At 55.0% G+C, this 18960-nt stretch overlaps 1 protein-coding gene across 1 annotated transcript; it reads right to left on the bottom strand.

Moving 5' to 3' along the window:
* Window positions 1-7814: 7814 nt before the first annotated feature.
* On the bottom strand, window positions 7815-18954 carry SCNN1G (sodium channel epithelial 1 subunit gamma). The gene is made up of 12 exons (XM_039731664.1): window positions 18589-18954; window positions 17537-17831; window positions 16932-17125; window positions 16436-16539; window positions 15301-15464; window positions 12489-12587; window positions 11207-11324; window positions 10677-10755; window positions 10541-10598; window positions 10138-10199; window positions 9867-9942; window positions 7815-9478 (listed from the first exon to the last, which is right to left on the bottom strand). Exons 1-12 carry the CDS (start codon window positions 18819-18821, stop codon window positions 9089-9091), a joined length of 1872 nt encoding a protein of 623 aa, XP_039587598.1. The 5' UTR covers window positions 18822-18954; the 3' UTR covers window positions 7815-9088.
* Between the last annotated feature and the right edge of the window lie 6 nt (window positions 18955-18960).

The raw sequence follows: 18960 nt of genomic DNA, 5'->3' as shown, positions 1-18960 counted from the left end.
ACTGTCCCAGGCTGCTCCAAGCCCTGTCCAGCCTGGCCTGGGCACTGCCAGGGATCCAGGGGCAGCCCCAGCTGCTCTGGCGTCCCCACCCTCCCAGGGAAGGATTTCTTTCCAATATCCCATCTAACCCTGCCCTCTGGCAGTGGGAAGCCATTCCCCTTCGTCCCCCTTGTCACCTCACTCCCTTGTCACCCCACCACTTTACTTTCCCTGGTGCCAGGCTTTGACGTGGGTGAAATAAATGCAGGTGAGGTGCATTGGTGTTTTGAAAGTTTTATAAGCTGTTTTAGAAAGATCCTAGAATCTTTTTTCTATCTTAAAATAAGAATAAACCTTATAACCTTGGCAAAGGCTGCCTAGGACAGTACTGGAATCACCAGCCCTGGAGGGATTTAAAAGCCATGTGGATGTGGCACTTGGGGACAAGGGTTAATGGTGGCAGTGCTGGGGAAATGGTTGGACTCAATTATCTTGGAGGGCTTTTCCAACCCGAATGATTCTTTGGTTCTATGTTATTTTTTCCCATAAAAAGCCTCCCTTCACTGCTGTTTGCTCCCCTGCCTGCTGGGCACACTCCTGTCAAGTGTGGACTAGACCAGATACTGATTTTCAAACAGAAGGGGCAGAGCTCTGCCTCAGTGGCAGCAATGGACTGATCTGGACCTTGACCATCTCTTTCCAGGAGAAATGAGCACTGTTTCTATAAAATGACAGGATGAACTACACGTGGAAGCAGCTTTTCTGTTTGCTTCAGGGCTGGGAGGCAGCAGCTCGATGGCCCCTCTCTGTCGGTGATTTTCACGGTGATTAGCATATGCTTTGTGATTTCAGGACTTAATCTCCCTGACTCCTGTTGATCCCGTAATTAATCCCTCAGGGGGGCTGCAGAGACATGCCCCCCATTTTCTGTGTTCTCCTAGCCCAGGGCCAGCCCAGGGCCAGCCATGGGCTGGGGTCCCTCGGCCCAGCACTGCAGTACAAACACATTTGGGGGTAAATTCCGGAGCATCTCGAGCGACGTCAGCTCCTCACAACAGAGCAGCGAACATGTACAAACCTCCTTGAACCATAAATCACTGCTGAGGGCAGAGCATTGTACAGGGCAGCGACTGCCTCTTGCTAGGAGAGGTAATGGCAGATTCTTGTTCAATCAGGACTTGGTCAGACTCTCCCAAATGTCCCCGTGTTCTGTTATTTGGGAACAAAAGGGATTTTTATTTTTAACCGGCACAAACGTACCTCATGCCATTATGTCAGGAGTGGAATGTGGGATTGTGTTTGAGAAGTATCTCCAAGGGAAGCTGGAATGAACAGGTTGGATGGACCAGGAGCTGCCGGGTTCCTCTGTCCTGTCACAGTAATTGCCCTGCCGTGGCCACTGCTTTCCCAGAGAACAATGTCTGTTCCACCCTGGCAGCTCCAGCACTGGAAACAGAGCGGCTGGCGTTTGTTTCAGGGCTCGGAACATCAGTGCCCAGCCAGCAAAGACAAATGACCTTCAGCTGCCCTGACTTTCCATCATCTCTCAATTGTTTGTGAGGGAGTTTATTTCATAAGCAAAAACCGCCTGCTCAAAATACAGCTGAAACGCCACAGGAAGGTCCCCTGCATCCCAGGCATTGTTTCCCCAGAGGTGTGTTGTGCTGGCATGATGCACTGCTGACAGCAGCTAAATACAGCTGGGACACCAGATCCACGGGGAAAATCAGCCCTGAAAGTGACTCCATCTGCCCAATCCACCACGTTTCAAAAATATCAACCGCTCCTCAATTTGTGTGATGGAAGGAAAACGTTTTGGTGGTGGCTCTGGCTGGTACAAAGGCAGCTGGAATTTTGCTGGATGCTGTTAGGTCTGGCTGTACAGATGAAGAAGAGCAGAGGTGCTTGTTCCTATCAGTTCCTACCTGTCCCCTTTGGTCCCTGTCACCGTCATCCACCCCGCTGGTGCAGCATTGTGGCCCTGCACAGGGAGGCTGCTCCTTCTCCTTCTCCTTCTCCTTCTCCTTCTCCTTCTCCTTCTCCTTCTCCTTCTCCTTCTCCTTCTCCTTCTCCTTCTCCTTCTCCTTCTCCTCCGTTCCCAGTCCCTGTCCCAGTCCCATTCCCAGTCCCTGTCCCTGTCCCTGCCGAGGCAGCCGTGCGTCCAGCACAGGCTCCCCCAGGGCGGCAATGGCCAGGTTCGTCGTGTGCCCTTCCAGAGACAGGCTGTCACTAAATGAAATCGAGTCACTTAGTTGTGACCAGTAAAACCCCACGGAGCGACAGCGAGCATCTCCCAACCACCCCGTGCCGGAGCCGCTGTGTAAAACCTGTTAACTGGCCTGTGTTTGCGTTACAAAGATCAGGCAGTAAAACCCAGACTGGTTTTGTTTTACAAGCCGTGCAGAGGGAGGGAGGGAAGGGGCCCCGCGGCTCCTGCTGGCCTGGCACGGCTGGTGGCCCGGTGGCCACAGCGAGGGCTGCTCGGTGCCAGGGCCGGGCTGTGGCACCAGCGTGGCTCTGCCAGCCCAGCTGTGGCACCAGCGTGGCTCTGCCAGCCCAGCTGTGGCACCAGCGTGGCTCTGCCAGCCCAGCTGAGGCTGCAGGGAGGGAGGGATGGATGGATGGGGCAGACTCCTCTGGGACCCAGCTTGCTCAATCTCAGCACGGTGACACGGGCACTGAGCCCCGCTTGCCCTGCGGATGGCACTGGGCACGTTCAGGGCAGCACTGATGATTTGTCACTGGTGGGGTTTCCCCCGACCAGCTCTGTAACTGATTGTGACAGAGAATTAATTGCACTCATCTGCCTTTTCCGCCGCAGAAGTTTCCTGGAAAAAATACCCGTCCTGCTGTGAGTGCAGCATCCCGGGATGTGGCAGCTCAGGGGCAGCCCAGTCCTCGGGATGCCCCCAGTCCTCGGGATGCCCCCAGTCCTCGGGATGCCCCGGCTCCTCGGGGCCCAGCTTGCTCAATCTCAGCACGGTGACACGGGCACTGAGCCCCGCTTGCCCTGCGGATGGCACTGGGCACGTTCAGGGCAGCACTGATGATTTGTCACTGGTGGGGTTTCCCCCGACCAGCTCTGTAACTGATTGTGACAGAGAATTAATTGCACTCATCTGCCTTTTCCGCCGCAGAAGTTTCCTGGAAAAAATACCCGTCCTGCTGTGAGTGCAGCATCCCGGGATGTGGCAGCTCAGGGGCAGCCCAGTCCTCGGGATGCCCCCAGGCCACCCTGGTACAGCCGGGAGCGCCAGCATGGCTCCAGCAGGATGCAGCAATGTAAAATGCCCTGGGCTGGTACTTTATGGTCCCCTCCCATGTCCTGGGGCAAATGTGAACTATTTTGTGACTAATGACATTTTATAACAAGATCAGAGCTGATTTATAGCAAGACCAGGAGTGATTGCCCCTGTGTACCCAGGGGAACAGCTTGTACCGTTCAGGATTAATTATGTAAACTTGGGTGAGAAGGTCTTAAAACCCAGAAGGAGGACACTGGAGTGAGAGGCGTTGTGACAACAGGGTGATTCACCCCGGCTGGAGCCGGCTGCCACCTCCGCTGTGTGCTGGGTGATCACATCCCGCAGCACGGCCTGTGCTCTGCTGCAGGTGGATAAATACAGGGAACACTTATTTTTAATCCCTGGAAACACATTTGGACAAAGCACATGAGTGGAAGAGAGAGATGTGACCCCGTGTCCCACAGGGATGGATGGGGCTGGATGGGGCCTGGCTGGCTCGGTTGCTCAGGGCTTTACAGGTTGGGGTTGGGTTTTTGTCACTCGTCCCCAGTGTCCCCTCCTGTACTTCGTATCTCACAGCTTTGGGAACACTGCCGATGGCAGGGCTGCTGGGCACAGTGCCACCACGGTCCTGGGGGCTGGCAGGGCTGCTGGGCACAGTGCCACCACGGTCCTGGGGGACTGGCAGGGCTGGCAGCCACATGCCCAGCAGGGAGAGGGGCTCAGGTCCTGACAGGTACAGCCCCCAGCCGGCTCCTGCAGGGAAACTGAGGGAGATGTGTAAGACTGGGAGGGACAGGGCAGTGCAGGAGTGTTACAGGAAAGTGCTGGGGCTTGGGTGAAGATTCCAGAGGCCAGAGACAGGAACAGTCTGTCCCCAGCCCTGGGGCCAGGTGTGTTTCCCTGTTTACACCCCGGGCTGTGTTACAGCCAGGCCAGGGAGCAGCCATGGCTGCGGGTCAGCACCCCGGGCCCATGGCTGCCCCGGGCCACAGGGACAGGGACAGGGGCACTGCAGAGCCCCTGCCCTCCACCAGCACTGCCCAGGGCCTCCTCTGCCAAGCCACTTCCCCAGGGCCAGGTCCCCAGAGCCCACGCTGCTCTGGAGAGGGGCGGCCCCAGCCGGGCCGGGCACAGGCCGGGCACAGGGCGGGCAACAGGGCGGGCAACAGGACGGGCACAGGACGGGCACAGGACGGGCACAGGACAGGCACAGGACGGGCACAGGACGGGCACAGGCCGGGCACAAGACGGGCACAGGACGGGCACAGGATGGGCACAGGCTGGGCACAGGCCGGGCACAGGACGGACACAGGCCGGGCACAGGACGGGCACAGGCCGGGCACAGGACGGACACAGGCCGGGCACAGGACAGGCGCAGGACGGGCACAGGCCGGGCACAGGACGGGCACAGGACAGGCACAGGCTGGGCACAGGGCGGGCGCAGGATGGGCAAGGACAGGCACAGGGTGGGCACAGGCTGGGTCAGAGCTCGGGCGGCAATGGCCGAGCTGGCCCGGGGTTTCTGTTCCCCCTCCTGCCTTGAGGCACAGGACGGGCACAGGCCAGGTGCAGGCCGGGCGCAGGCCGGGCCAGCGCTGCCCACGGCTGCAGTGGCACAGCAGGCTGGGTCAGAGCTCAGGTGGCAATGGCCGAGCTGGCCCGGGGTTTCTGTTCCCCCTCCTGCCTTGGGCACTGCTCTCTCAGTCTCGCTGCAGGGTGAGCCGTGCCCAGTGCCACGAGTGCCAGGGTGTGGGCAGCCGGCGAGGGCACGTCCCGGCCCGTCCTGCTCCGGGGAGATGGCGGCATGGGGATTAGCGTGGGGCCTGTGGTGGCATGTCACTGCAGGGGAACTGCTGCACCCCGGTCACACTCTGACTCGCGTTCCTGGAGCCACTGCGGTGCCACCACGGCTGCCCTGCCAGCCTGGCTTGGCTGGGATGCTCCAGCTGCTGGAAAATGCTTCCAAAGAGCCACGGGCGAGGCTGGTGGGGATGGCTCAGGTGTGGGAGCTGCTAGGGGCTCACCCTGCCCTGGAGGTGAAGGGGTAAAACAGCCATCCACACTGTCCTGCCCTGTTTGGCCTCCCCAGGGCTGGCCTTGAGCACAAGAGGCTGGAGCCTGGACGATTTTCCATTTCCATAGGCATGTGCTGGAGATGCCTTTCCCCAGCCCAGCCCCATTTACATTAATGAGGCATTTAACTCCCAAACCTGTTTGTGGACCACTGGATGTCACCCAGATGTCACCTCTCTGGAAGGGACCTGGGCAGTTTTTAACCCTGTGGGTGCTGCCTGGCTGCATCTGCTGGGAGCAGCTTTGGGCAGCTGCCCCTTCCTTCCACTCTGAGGGAGGCTGGGGTCACCCCTCCAGGCTGGCACCCCTACACGGGCCATCCAGAAGATCTCTGTGCTGCTGGGTTTTCCTCCTCCTCAGCCACTCTCCCCCCACAGCTCCTCCATCACCTCTGGCTCTCTCCCCCTGGGCTGCTGGAGCTGTGGAGGAGCAGAGCGAGGTTCTCCTGCTGTGCCTCCTCTCCTCAAGGGCCGGTCCCGGGGTGCCAGCAGCCTTTCCCCTGAGTCACCAGCACCTGCTGCCACAGTTGGTTTCAACACCTCTCCCAGCCTGTCCCTTGCCAAGGCAGGCACTGCCATGCTGCTGTGCCTCGGCTGTTTGCGGGCACTGCAGCTGCTCCCCGCAGAGCTGAAGCTGTGGGTCTGTGGGTCTGGGGTCATTGTCATCCCTGCCCAGAGCTGGCACCCAGCTGTACCCAGGGACGGGAGGCAAGCGGGGCTGCTGTGAGTGAGGGGTGCCTGCTCTGGAGCCCCGAGCAGGGCTGGCTGGGCTCCCAGTGCCTGCCAGGGTCCCCAGGAGCACTGTCCCCATGGCAGGAGACCGGGCTTCCCACCTGAGCCTGGAGCCAGCCAGAGGAGCAGGGGATGGAGCTGAGCCCTGGGTTTTACAGCCTGTTGTTCCCGTAAACGCCGAGCTGAGCTCCTCAGACACTTTGGGTTTATGATGTTTAGCGTGTGCCAGTCCTCATTCTCAGACCATCCCCGGTGACTTTCTGTGTTTGAGGTGACTCAGGAGTTCAGCACAGTTCAGTGTTTAACTCATGATGAAGTAAGCCGTTTCTGTAGCTCCGTGGCTCTCTGCCTTCTGAGGATTATTCATACACAGAGAAAAGGTGTTGCACCTGCCACAAATTAACTGTAAACAGCACCTGCAGAGCACCTGTGCTTTTCCAAAGAATTTAAAGCAAGTGTTCTCCAAGAAAGCACCTGTCAGGACACATATCCTGGGTTTTCAGTGGGAGAGCCCTGACATTCCTGCTGCTGGACCACTACAGGTTAGCAGCCTTGCCCTCCATCACAGGATATTCCCCTCATTGGAACTGCAGCTCTTGGTATCAAGTCTGACCAGTCCCTACGCCTGCTTTTGTGCAGGGTTGGCACCACTCTGTTTATTTTTCAAGGTTTTGTTTTGCTCTGGGCAGGCTTTAGAAACACAAACCCCTGACCCATCCCAGTCTGTGCCTGCTGCCAGTGCCTCTCCCAGCCCTGGAGCTGGGCTGGGGGGTTCCCTCCTGCCAGGGCTGATTGCATGATCAGCACTCGCTGATTTAACCCAGCTCTGAGGGCTGCTGGGGCTGGGCAGAGGTGCTTGAGCAGCCTGAGGGGAAGAAGAAACTCAGGAGCAGCCGGAGGGAACAGTACCAGCACCAAACTGAGCTGGGGCAGTGTCTCCTCAGCACTGCCTGCAGCAGGTGTGAGCAAGCCCTGTGGAGAGCTGTGGTCTCAGGGGCTGCTGCACACGCAGGTACAGATGTGGAGTGGAGGAGCTGTGCTGTGGGCCACTTGGTGATGTTTGCCTGCTCTCCCCGGAGGTGAGCCCCAGTGCTCCCTGTAGGCTGTGCTCTGGGGCAGCTGGGGCAGCTGGCCCCTCTGCACGGGTCCTCGGTCAGCTGTACCGGGGCCAGAGCAGCTCCTGTGCCAGCACCAAGCTGGCAAGGACAGCTTGTGGTGAGGTTCCTTAGCTCTGGACTTTGCTGTTCCTCCTGCCCCTGCTGTAGGGGGACAGCTCATGCCTGTAACACCCAGGGGAGGGGGGTGGGCTGCTCTACTCTGCTCTGGTCTGTTCTGCCACCGCTGCCCATGGGGTAAGGCTGTCATGAGCTGGTATTTGGTGCTGTTAGAGGTGATGGGGATGAGCCACAGCTCTCCCAGGGCTGAGGCAGATCTGCTTCCCACTTTTCCTGTGGCCTCCAAGGGCCTGCTCAGGGCAGAGCTGTCCGGGGGCACCTGAAGTTCCAGTGGTTTTGGTCTCTTGCTGGTTAACATTGCTTTGTGAAAGGCCTTTTCACTGTTTCTGCTTGCACCCCGTGCTCCTCCTGCCTGCTCCTGAGCTGGGTCCCACAGAATCCCCCTGCTCCATCTCTGCTGAGAGGCCTGGGGTATCTGGCTGGGGGGCTTGGCCCTGCTGAGAGCCTACAGCCCCTGGGCAGGCAGAGACAAGTTCCCTCAGCTCTCAGGATGCCTGCAGGGAGCTAACTCATACAGCGGTGATTTAAAAAAAGAAGAGGCAAAGCAGTTACTCAAAAATATATCTTTATTTTTTCAGTTTATCATATACTTAAATAATTCAGTTAAAATAGGTTTTATTGCACATTAAAGAACCTTTCTGGATTCTCACTGTTCTCTATAAAATAAGGTCATAGAGAAAGGAAACTCTTCCACTCAGACACCCCTGACTCACTCTGCATGGCTCTGGCCCTACAGACCCCAACAGCCAGTGCGGGGTGGGCTCTGCTCATCATCTCACAGGGAGCTGAAGGCAGCAGCGTGGGCTGTGGCAGGAGGGAGCACAGGCAGCAGCCCCCGGCCCCAGGGGGAGCAGCACAGGAGGTAAAACCTGGGTGCTGACACTGCTCTGTGGACAGGCGTGTGTGGGGGCAAGGTGGATGAGGTACAGGTGGGGTGAAACATCCTCCAGGCATTGCCAGCTCCAGGGCAGGCAGGTGGGGACCTGGGTGGCTGCAGGAGGAAGTCCTTGCCTGGGGTTGAGCAGGAAAAGAGCAGCCAGCTAACTCCCCGGGAGGCTTCTGGGAAGTAATTTAATAAGCTCCTTGGAAGTTATGTTTAAGGGTTGCCTGAGTGATGTGGAATGGAACAAGCTTGCAGAGGATGCACTTCATTACTGTGCTCCAAATTGGATTTCATGCCCTTTCAGATGATTCTTTGGGGATGACTCGGGCTTTCCTACCCCAGCTGTACAGTAACTTGCTCTACAAGCCCATTTCTGGTTGTCCTGGCTTTTCATCTCACAAGAAAGAGCTCCTCAGGCCACCATTGGAATCAGATTTCTAATGAAAATTCAAGTGAGAGCTTTCCTTTCATGTTCTTTTGTGCTTTACCCAAGCCCCTGTCATGCCCTTCCTACAAATGCCATCCTGGATTCCTGACAGCCTGGGGTTTTTCCCACAAGTCCAGCCACACAGCAGAGAGCAATTAGTGTTAATGCTCAATGTGGCATCAATCTGCTGCTGTGGAGCAACTCCTGCCCACATGCAATGGGGTGTGTGCAGCTGGTGGCTAATGCGTGCCTTTGCCTGGTGAGACATCCCAGCTTAGCACCACATCCTGCTCCAGCCATCTCCTGCCATCATTAACTCCACAACTCCCAATGTCTCTGAGCCCTTGGCTTTTGTGTGTGAGCGTTGCTCAGGGCAGCTTCACTGCCAGTTCAATCCCTGAGTAAGGGTCTGACCTGACAGCCCCTCAGTGCCGGGCTGATGGGCGCCCTTCGCCCGGACAGCGGGTGGGTGCAGCACCACCTCCTGGGGCACGCGGGTGCCAGTGCCAGTGTCAGTGCTGGCCCAGCTCCAGCGTGTCAGGCAGCTGCTCCGTGAAGGCCGTCTCCAGGCGCAGGGTGCTGTAGTTGGGCGGGGGAGTCCTGGGCAGGGGGCTGTCGTGGGGCAGCGGCAGGCGCAGGGCGGTGGTGAAGGTGGGCAGGTCCTCGTCCACGCAGGCGGGGTTCTCGTGGCCCTGCCTCTCGGGGTCGCCGGCGGGCGCCGTGCCGCCCGTGCCGCCCCGCTGGCGCCCGCTCCACCACTTCTTGGCCCTCTGCCACTGGCGCCGCATGACGATGGACAGCGAGTCGATGAAGAACACCTCCACGATCTCGATGACACACACCACGGAGCAGCTCATCCACAGCCCCAGCTGGCCCCCGAAGTTGGACAGAAGAATGACGAGCTGCAAGAGCAGAGAGCACAAGGGTAGGGTCTGCAACGGGCACACATCCATGGTGCCATTACGGGCAGGGAGATGGAGCCGGGGCACCCAGGGCTGGCTCAGCACTCCCAGATGGGCCCATCTCTGCTGCTGCTCTCTCTGGCCCAGCTTCAGGAGGAGCTCGGAGCTGAGCTTGCTGTGCAGCCCCTGCACAGCTCCAGGCTGGACAGGCAGAGACGTGGCCCGAGATAAGGGCTGGAAAGGGCAGGACCAGCCCGAGGTGCATATCTGAGATCAGCTTCCTGCCCCTGCCCGTGTGGGATTGCTCCCCTGGGCAGGTGAAAGCTTCCAGCCTGCGTGGGAGGAAGCGCTGTGTCTCCTGGGAGCAGGGACCAGCATGCTCACTCACCGTGTTGGCAGGATTCTCCGAAATGAATCTCTCGTTCAGGTCCTTGTAAAACACCATGAGGTTGGCAAGGTCTGTCCTGGGGAAGAAGGAGGCAGGCAGAGGGTTTAGTAAAACAATAACATGAAACATACTGAAAAACTATGCAAATAACCAGTTGGACCAGTAGGGCTGGGCTGCTCCAAGGGAGCTTTTTCCCCAATTGCCATCATTAGGGCTGCTGAGATCGTATCAGAGCTGGAGGTGCAAGGCAGGAACACACAGGGGGACTTACTTGTTCAGCTTCTTGTTGAGTTTTTGCCCTTTGTCCCAAGAGAGAACTCGGAGCATCCAGTCCTGGAGAAGAGACAGAAAATGCTGCTCTAGCTGCAGGTTCCTGTGCAGAGACCCTTGGGAAGGGACTCGTGCTCCACATCTCCTTGGGCTAGTATGGGTACCAGAACTGAGTGTGTGACAGGCCAGCTGAGCCCAAGGGGATCTCCCAGGAGAAATTTCAGTTTAATGATGATCCCCCGGAGGGGAAGCCCTGAGCTGGAAACTACAGACTGGTCTCTGGGAGCAATAGCACTGAATGCTACTGAGTACCCCCGGGCCTCCTGCTGTTGTGCTGAGCCGCTGGGGTTACTCAATGCCTTGTGCCAGGCTGCTGTTCTGGTGGAGTGCAACTGGGGACTGACCTCTGACACGACGGATGGCCACTGAGCAATGCTGGTGGTGAGCGCCCACTCCTTGAAGCTGCAGAGAGAGGCAGGATGTCACTCGTGAGCTCCAACTCCCACACACACTTCACCTCTGGCTGTGGCAAGGACTTACCTGCAGGCTTCTTTGCAGATCTGCTGGCAGCCCAGCTGCTCCTTCACAAACTTCTCATGCAGTCTGTAGTAGCAGTACACTGCAGGGGAGGAGCGGAATGTGTGTGAGAAGCCAGAAAGAAAACCTGCTACCTGGGCTGGAGTGGGACATCTGGGGCATAGGTGGCCTTTGTGGCCATCGCCTACATGGTGGGGATAAAAAATTTACCCTATAAATATTGCAAAAGACTCTTGAGAAGTGGCTGTCACTTGATATAGGCATGAAAACTGCCACACCTGGACAAGCCCTCCACTCGACCGTTCTGTGGTGGGCACAGGTGACAAACCAGTCAGTGTGAGCAAGGGAGGCACTTCTGGCTCTGGGTGTGGGGGCCTAAGTGGGTTAAGGCAGATTTGCCTCATCCCAGCACGCTGGGTGTGCAGCAGCTGTGACAGGGACACGGGGGGTGCTGGTACAGGCCTAGTGACACAGACACTGGGGTGCAGGGGACAGGGCTGGCAGTGCAGTGCCAGAGGTGTTTCAATACTCACTCCAGTTTGGGTTCCTCTTGTAGTTGCAGTACTCGGCCCCAGCGGGCAGGGGCTGTGCGTACTGGGCGCAGCCACACGAGTCCACCATGGCCTTCTGGAAGCAGGAGTGCAGGCAGATCTGGGGAGACAAAACAGAGCTGGGCACTAAGAGGCAGCACCAAGCTCCAGGCTCCTCCTGTGCACCTAAAAACATCCTGCTTATGACAACAGCAGTGGGATGGGAACCCTGTTTCCCTGTGAATACAAACATGGTGTACGGTGGAGGGCTGAGGTTCTACTGCAAAAAAAAAAAAAAAAAAAAAAAAAATCTTGGAGGATTACATATATGGGGGCTCTGTGAATGGCCCCACTTCCCCTATAGCCACCAAAAGCTTCAGTGTTGCAGTTGCTCTTTAGAGAGTCAAGGAGAAGGTTTAAGGCCTGCAGTGGCACATGGCCCACGAATTACTAACTAGGTGTGGGAAGTGACTCACAGCAGCAAACGTTCAGGCTTCCACCAAACCCTGCTGGTGCCTACTAAGAGAGGTGAAGCTGGGAGGATTAACAGGGCAGCAGAGCTGTGGCTTGTGCGAAAACACTGGGACATGCAGGAACAGAACTTCTCTTTTAAATCCCAGTCAAGCCTTTCGGTCCCAGTCCCAGCCCTCCTGAGCACTGAGTTTCGGTGAGTACTGTTATTAAAAACCTGAGATAATGTCTGGGTGATCCTACCTGGCACTAGACCACAGCAGATTTCATATTTCCTATAAAACACAAATTCAGCCTGGACCTGGGCTTTGCAGCAGCCAGCAGCTAATGTAAATACAGTTCTTCAAGTGGAGAGTAGCAGAACAACTGACACTCTCCAAGAGGACCCAATTACAGAAACCATGCAAAATTAGTGGAAACTTACTCTGTAAACAAACATCCTGCTATCTGGATACTGATTAGATGGTTTCTGTTATTCTTGGAGTCCTAAAGGTCACAATTTCTGGCTTCAAGGGTTACTAAGCTGCAACCTTTACTTGGCCAATATTTTCCAGTCTCACATTGCTTGAAAATTGCCTAATGAGCTCATGTTCTCTCTTTATCTAACAGGGTGCCTGAGGGAACTTCAAACAGCAACCACTTAGGAATAAAAGTTGGATTTTAAGAAGTGCCGTTGCATTTTACATCAGTGGTAAAAGCAACAACCCCGTGCTCAGACTGTTCCCAGTTTCAGGTCCTGAACCACAGACTGCTATAAAGCATTTCATGCAGGTAATTTTCAAGCAACTGATAAACCCAGATGTAATGGCTTTACCTGGAGTGAATAGCTCTTGTTATAGAGGTTTTCCACAGGTATGTCAGCTCCTGTCTCTGTGCAGTCACTGTAGGGTTTGCTCAGCTTGCGAGACTGAGTCTGGGAAACAGAAAAGAAAAAAACGTGTTTTTGGAGTTCACAGAGAAACCAAAGGATTTGGTGACACTTTGTCCCAACTCTGAAACTGTAAGTGATAAGGCAGCTTTGAATAGAATGTTTACCTTTTGCTACCTAAAGTGATTTGTCGATTCCTTGTCAAAACAAGTTTTTTTTTTGTCTCTAATATCCGTTTCCCAAAATAACTGTTCTGCTGGGATTCTCTGCTGTCTTCCTGGAAACCTGCTGCAGGAATGCAGGGTGGTGTAACCAGGGCAGTGAGGATTTTTCAAAGCAGAGTAATCCATGTGCATGTTCTCTCCTAGTCTTAGAGGCTGTGTGTCCTTTACTCTGGATGTTTGTGTTCTGAGGGACAGCTGTTGTCGGGGGTTTTGGGTTATTTTCTGTGAGGATCCCCACCTGCCTGAGCTGCTGCTGCACTGGCTGCTCCTGTGCTGTGGGTAAACAGCACTTGAGGCTCCACTGGTGCTCAACAGCACCTCTCTCAATCCACTCTAAATCAAATGTTTGTGTCTCCCTCAAACCTTTCTCCAGGTGCTACTTTGACCATTCCTCTCAAATGCCAATGACTTTTCCCCACTCCCAGTCTCTGCCCAGAGCAAAGAGCTCTGATATGCCAAGTCTGTGCCTGCAAGCTCTGTGAAACCAGGGCTGGGAGCCTTCAAATTCCCCGAAATCTGATTCCAGCTCCATGGCCCACTTCCTGCAGACTGCCCTACCTCCCTCAGCCCCTGCTATCTTTCTGCACTAATTATCCACTTTACAACAGAGTGGTCTGAAACCACAACAAACATCCATTTAAGAATCCATTCACTGATCTTTTGCTATAGAGTTTTAAATTAGAATTAAAAATTCTGTACAAAGGATCAATCTAGCAGGAACATGAGAAAGGCTGTTACCCCCGAGGCACTGAATGCAGCCCCGAGGCCACACCTGATAAGAGCATACCTCACCCCTTTGTCTACAGCAAGAGAAGGCTCTGGGCCGTAGGGTGCAAGTCAACACTTTCAGAGATGCTCAAATCTCTCTTTGGAGGGAAGGATGGGATTCCAACACTAAGAGATATGTTAATCTGAAAACTGACTGAAACCAGCTTTTAAATTCCACATTCAATGTGAATGTGAATCCAAGACACTACCTCAGTCTGCTCCTGGGGCTTCCAAGAGATGATCGATCCTTTGTATACAATTATTTTGTTGTGGCTTATGCTCCTACAAAACTTACTTGTTCCTTCAGGTACTGAAATAATTTCCAAACTAAATATTTAACTGAAGCGTTGTAACTGACCAAGCAATGCCTTGTTTGCATGTCAAACATCTTGGAATATGTTTGGAGGTGGGGGCAGTCCTAGTACCCAGCAAAGCCATGAGCAATAACCAGACATTGATGCTGTGTTCAGAGCCCAGATGGGGTGGGACACAGCTGCTGTGTCCTCCTTTGTGACCTTGCACGTGGGGACAAGCACTGATCTGGCACCCTGTCCTGACAGTCCTGACCCCCCAGCACTCAGCAGGCTCTCTGGAGTTGTTTTTTTCCCAGCAGGACAGTGATCCTCAGCTTTTTTCTGAGACCAGAAATTGTGTCCAGCTTCTATTTTGGCTACCTCATTAGGATGCAATTGGATCCCTTCCTCATGACAAATTTTTTATATACAGACATTAAGATTTATCTTGCTTTTTATACTATAGCAAAAGTTCAACCCTATTGTGTTAGGAACATATTACATTAAATATTGAGACTGCCTTGTGTGACCTTCTCTGTACAGTGTGATGGTGACAAAGAGTCTTGAGAGACTGTGTCCTCACACCATCCTGGTTGCCAAACCTCTCAGTCACGCCTGACCAAGGAGCTGCTGCCAGTTTTCCAGACAGCTGGACGACAGTTAACTATTTGCATTTTGTAAAACATCAGCCCTCTTTTAATGCCTTTTCTAATGCAGGGCCCATCAGATGCGGCACATCCAGATAAGCAGGATGGCCGATGCTCCACCAGAAAGAAAGGCAGAGCTGAAGTGCTCACTTAACAGCCCATCCAGATGAAAGGGAACCTGGCAGAGCTTTCGCTGCTGTGCCGAACCCCCCCCGGGCCAAATGCCTCCTCTGAACAACAGCACATGGGGAAAGCAGGAGCTGCAGCTCTCCTTACTTTGCTCACTGCTGGCAAAAGCAAAGCTGCTGCCCACGGGAGCAGTTTACTGCTGGGACAGAGAGAAAACCAGCAAAATGAGGTCTGCATTCACAAAACAGTTCAAGGGGGTGTGTTGTCACCGCTCCTAAGGAGCCGACCCCAGCGTGGGGACCCACAGCTCCAGCTCTGGCTCCTCTGCCCAGGGACCCTCTGGGGTGAAACTCCCTGCTCGTTGCTAAAGCCAAACAAGGCACTTGACAATACATTTCTGTGGTTGTGGATTTTGCTGTGAAAACAAAACCAAAAATCCCCTGGAAAGCCAAGAGGTGGAAGAAAAAGGAGAACAAACAATATCCCAGGCCAGTTTGGTTTAGAAAGACCTGATTTTCCCACGGCCTATTTTGCAGAAAAGTGCTGTCACAGGATTTCCTTCAGGGCACTTCAGCTGCTGAGTGGGAGGTATTTAAAGGCCTTCGAGCTGCTGGCTCTCTGAAATCACCCCATCAGTTCCAGTTTACAGCGGTACCAAGGAAAAGGTGTGCCTGAAAAGGAGATTGTTGCCACTCACAAAGTGCATCCCTATGGAGGTGGCTGCTGCAGTCTCAATTTCCGTGCCAATGTCTTCAATGAAGGGATACTCGTTTTGGTCGTGGATCATGATCTTGGCTCCTGTGGACGTCACCAGGAAGGGGTTGTAGTCTGCCTCGTCGATGTACAGAACAACCTGCAATCCTGAACCAGAGACAAGGCAGGAAGTTACACAGCAGCTAGAGCCACGTTTTCTGGTCAGGGAGGGCAGCACGGTTTGTTTCATGTTATCTGGCCTTAAGTAGAACTGTAACAGCCAAGCACAGCCTCTGCCCATCCAGACCAAGACACCTGCAGCCAGCAACATCCCTTGGTGGTACTGAGTACAGCAAACAAATAACATCTGCTGAGAATGTGGCTGGAACTCACTTTAAAAAGTTATATAACTGGGCAGCAGTAATTTCAGCTGGAAAACATTAGTGATGCAATGATATTATCTGTATTCTCAGGCAAGAGCCTGCACTAGTTCAAACAGGCATTTCCCCAATCAGCCTGTACATCTACAGCCAACACATCGCTCACGCTCCAGCAGGATCCAGTTTGCTGAACCACTTGTTATCAAACAGTTCCTCTGCAAACCACCCTGGAACGCCACACGTGTGCAAAGTGCCCTGGAACGCCACATGTGTGCAAAGTGCCCTGGAACGCCACATGTGTGCAGAGCCCTGGAACGCCACATGTGTGCAGAGCCCCGGGACAGCCCAGGTGTGTCAGGGCCCCAGAATGGCCCAGGTGTGCAGGGCCCCAGAATGGCCCAGGTGTGCAATGTGCCCCAGAACAGCCCAGGTGTGCACAGGGCCCCGGGACAGCCCAGGTGTGCAGTGTGCCCTGGAACAGCCCAGGTGTGTCAGGGCCCCAGAAAGGCCCAGGTGTGCAGTGTGCCCCAGAACAGCCCAGGTGTGTCAGGGCCCCGGGACAGCCCAGGTGTGCAGAGCCCCGGGACAGCCCAGGTGTGCACTGTGCCCTGGAACAGCCCAGGTGTGCACAGGGTCCCAGAACAGCCCAGGTGTGCAGTGTGCCCCAGAACAGCCCAGGTGTGCAGTGTGCCCCGGGACAGCCCAGGTGTGCACAGGGCCCCGGAATGGCCCAGGTGTGCACAGGGCACAGGCACTCACCGTACTCGCTGCCGCCCGTGGAGGTGCTCAGGATGGTGCCGCTCTCGCCGCTGTTGAAGGTGTAGCAGTTGCCGTGGAGGGGGTGATGGAAACGAGTGAAGTGCCTGGAAGAAATCGAATATCATGACATTGTTCCCTGTAGTTCTGTCTGTGGGAGAAAGGCAGCACATTTGGACTTCGGTTTTGACAGAGACAGACCGCGACTGCATGGGGGTTTATTAAACTTCTTTTCAATCAGTTCATTTTGCTGAAAGATGTGGGTCTCTTTCTGAGTAACTTGAAACTACATAGCAGTATGATCTAGTTTAGTATTTCAGGAGATGGAAACTCAAGGAAGTTTTAACGTGGGAATGGGGGTTAATAGCACGGGGGAGGCAGATTCACAGAACTAGCAGCAGCTTCTGCTGGAATTCTGCAAATACCAAATATTCCATTCCTACACATTATGAACTTGGAAATAAGCTGTTAAGATGGCAGGAATTTTCTGTGCACTGACCTTTTGTCACAAGATAGGCCATCAAAGAAACATGTCAGTATAAGGTCCTCCGCAGAATAACTCAATTTTTCTTTGGTCTCCAGGGGAATTTGTGCCATGATGTTCATGTAGTGCAGCTTGTACCACTCCTGGATAGCGTTAACACCCGAACTGAACGTGTACAGGGCACACTCACTGCTGTTGTTTGCGTCACACTGACAAGCACAGAGGGGAAAAAGCACTTCAGATGGACTGAAATCAGGGATTCTACAAGGCAGGTGTAAATTAAGGATTGTACATCTGACAGTGTTTCTCTTCCACAGAAATAACCACGTATGAAGTTACAGTGGGCATCAAAGACCTTTTATGCAGGGCTAAGTGATATCACCAAATATTTCAGGACCAAAAGAAAGGCCACAGATGACACTGACTATTTGGGAAGACTTCAGGAAGGTATTTCTCTGGAGGTGAATCTGCAGCAGCCATGGAGGCTTAGGCAGGAGAGCAGACAGGGTGCTCTTCACCACTGTGCACCGCAGAGCCACCTGAGCAGGCAATAAACCTGCCAGAGGGACACTGACCCCAGCACAGCCCTTTGCTGCCCCACAGGGCACAGGGACACTCACCAGCTGAAAGCCAATGATGTCATTGGAATCACCCGAGTTCACGATGGACGAGTCCTTGTGAAAGACACTTCCCTCTATTTTCCTCTTCTGCCCACTGTGCAGGTCAGTCGCTGTCCTGGAGAAGTCCTCGACCTTCAGCAGAGGGATCTGCTCGAAGAAGTCGCTGCCTGTGCTGTTCCAGTCATCCACCGACCGGCGCACCTTGGACTTGCCCTCAGAAAATCCATAGAAAGTTTCCAAAGCCTTTTTTGTCTCTTTGTCCAATTCAGATAAATATTCTTTCATGGCACTGTACCTGCACGGGAGACAAGGCGACAGTGAGATCCCATCCCAGCTCTCTGCCTGCTGCACTGTGCATGCCATGGCTCGGGACAGAATTCCCTGTGGAAGCCTCCCACCAGGCTCACATCAGTGAGGGCAGACACAGCTATGTCCACGGAGAGATCTTGGAGAAGGACCCCAGGAAGCAGAGCAGACTGAGCTACAGAGAAAGTTCTGCCAAGACTCTCAAGCTCCTTATGTTAGGAGTCTGAGGAGGCAGAGTATGTGGAAGTAAGACTTCATCTGTGAAGCGTCACAGGGAGCTGGATCCCATGGGGACCGGGGTGGGACCCTGGCAGCAGAACAGAGAGCAAGGTAAAGCATGACTTGACAGGAGAAAAAGTATTGGTGATGAATCATGTCAAAACCACCCATAAGGAAAGAAAGAAGCAAGAGAGGAGTGAGAGATGTGCCCTTTACATTTTTTAGGAGATGATGCTGTTTGCAATCCTGGAAGTTCTGTCCTGTGAAGAAGGGAATTTGAGGAGAGCCAAAGAGGTGACAGGGACTGTCTGGAGCAGAAAGCAGCACGAAGCGAGCCGAGGTCAGCAGGCAGCAGTGAGGGGTGAGAGTGTAAGCCACGCGGCACAGAGGGGGATGTGGCACACCAGGTGCCCTGCAGGGCAAACCCTCGGCGGGGAAAGCGCTGACAGGGAGCACCGGGACGAGCTGCGGGAGGAACGCGGCGCTGCGCGGAGCCCCCATCCTCGCAGCAGCTCCCCAAGCCTTACTTGTAGGGGTTGATGTTGCAGATGGTGACGGCGGGGAACGGCAGCTTCTGGAACTGGACGGTGACGGAGACCGAGGCGCTGTAGTAGTTCATGAGGAGCTCGGCGCACTGCCAGAGGATGAGCCCCACGGCGCTGAGGGTCAGCACGATCCAGAGCAGGCGGCGCAGGCGGCCGCGGGACACCACGATGCGGCGGCAGCCGTGCGTGTTGGTGTTGAGGCAGTACCAGCGCATCAGCTCGCTCAGCGTGGGCGCCTGCGGGCCGCGCACCGGCAGCGTCCGCTTCAGCCGCGCCGTGATCTTCTTACCGGGGGCCGTGGCGGCCGCTGCGGGCGGAGCGGGCGCTGAGCGGGCGGCTGCGGCACCGCTGCCC

The sequence above is a fragment of the Passer montanus genome, unplaced genomic scaffold (assembly GCF_014805655.1).
Source record: "Passer montanus isolate IOZ18808 unplaced genomic scaffold, ASM1480565v1 scaffold8, whole genome shotgun sequence".
Classification (NCBI taxonomy): Eukaryota; Metazoa; Chordata; class Aves; order Passeriformes; family Passeridae; genus Passer; species Passer montanus.
This window is presented reverse-complemented; position numbering and strand designations above follow the sequence as displayed.

What these genes read in the sequence shown, in the direction of transcription:
- SCNN1G (XM_039731664.1), bottom strand. Translation starts at nt 18,821, where the DNA reads ATGCGCTGGTACTGCCTCAACACCAACACGCACGGCTGCCGCCGCATC. An exon ending in CACGGGCGGCAGCGAGTACG is followed by an intron (nt 15,465 to 16,435) that starts GTGAGTGCCTGT and finishes TCTCTGGTTCAG; the next exon opens with GATTGCAGGTTGTTCTGTAC. An exon ending in CAAGAGGAACCCAAACTGGA is followed by an intron (nt 10,756 to 11,206) that starts GTGAGTATTGAA and finishes CCTCCCCTGCAG; the next exon opens with TGTACTGCTACTACAGACTG.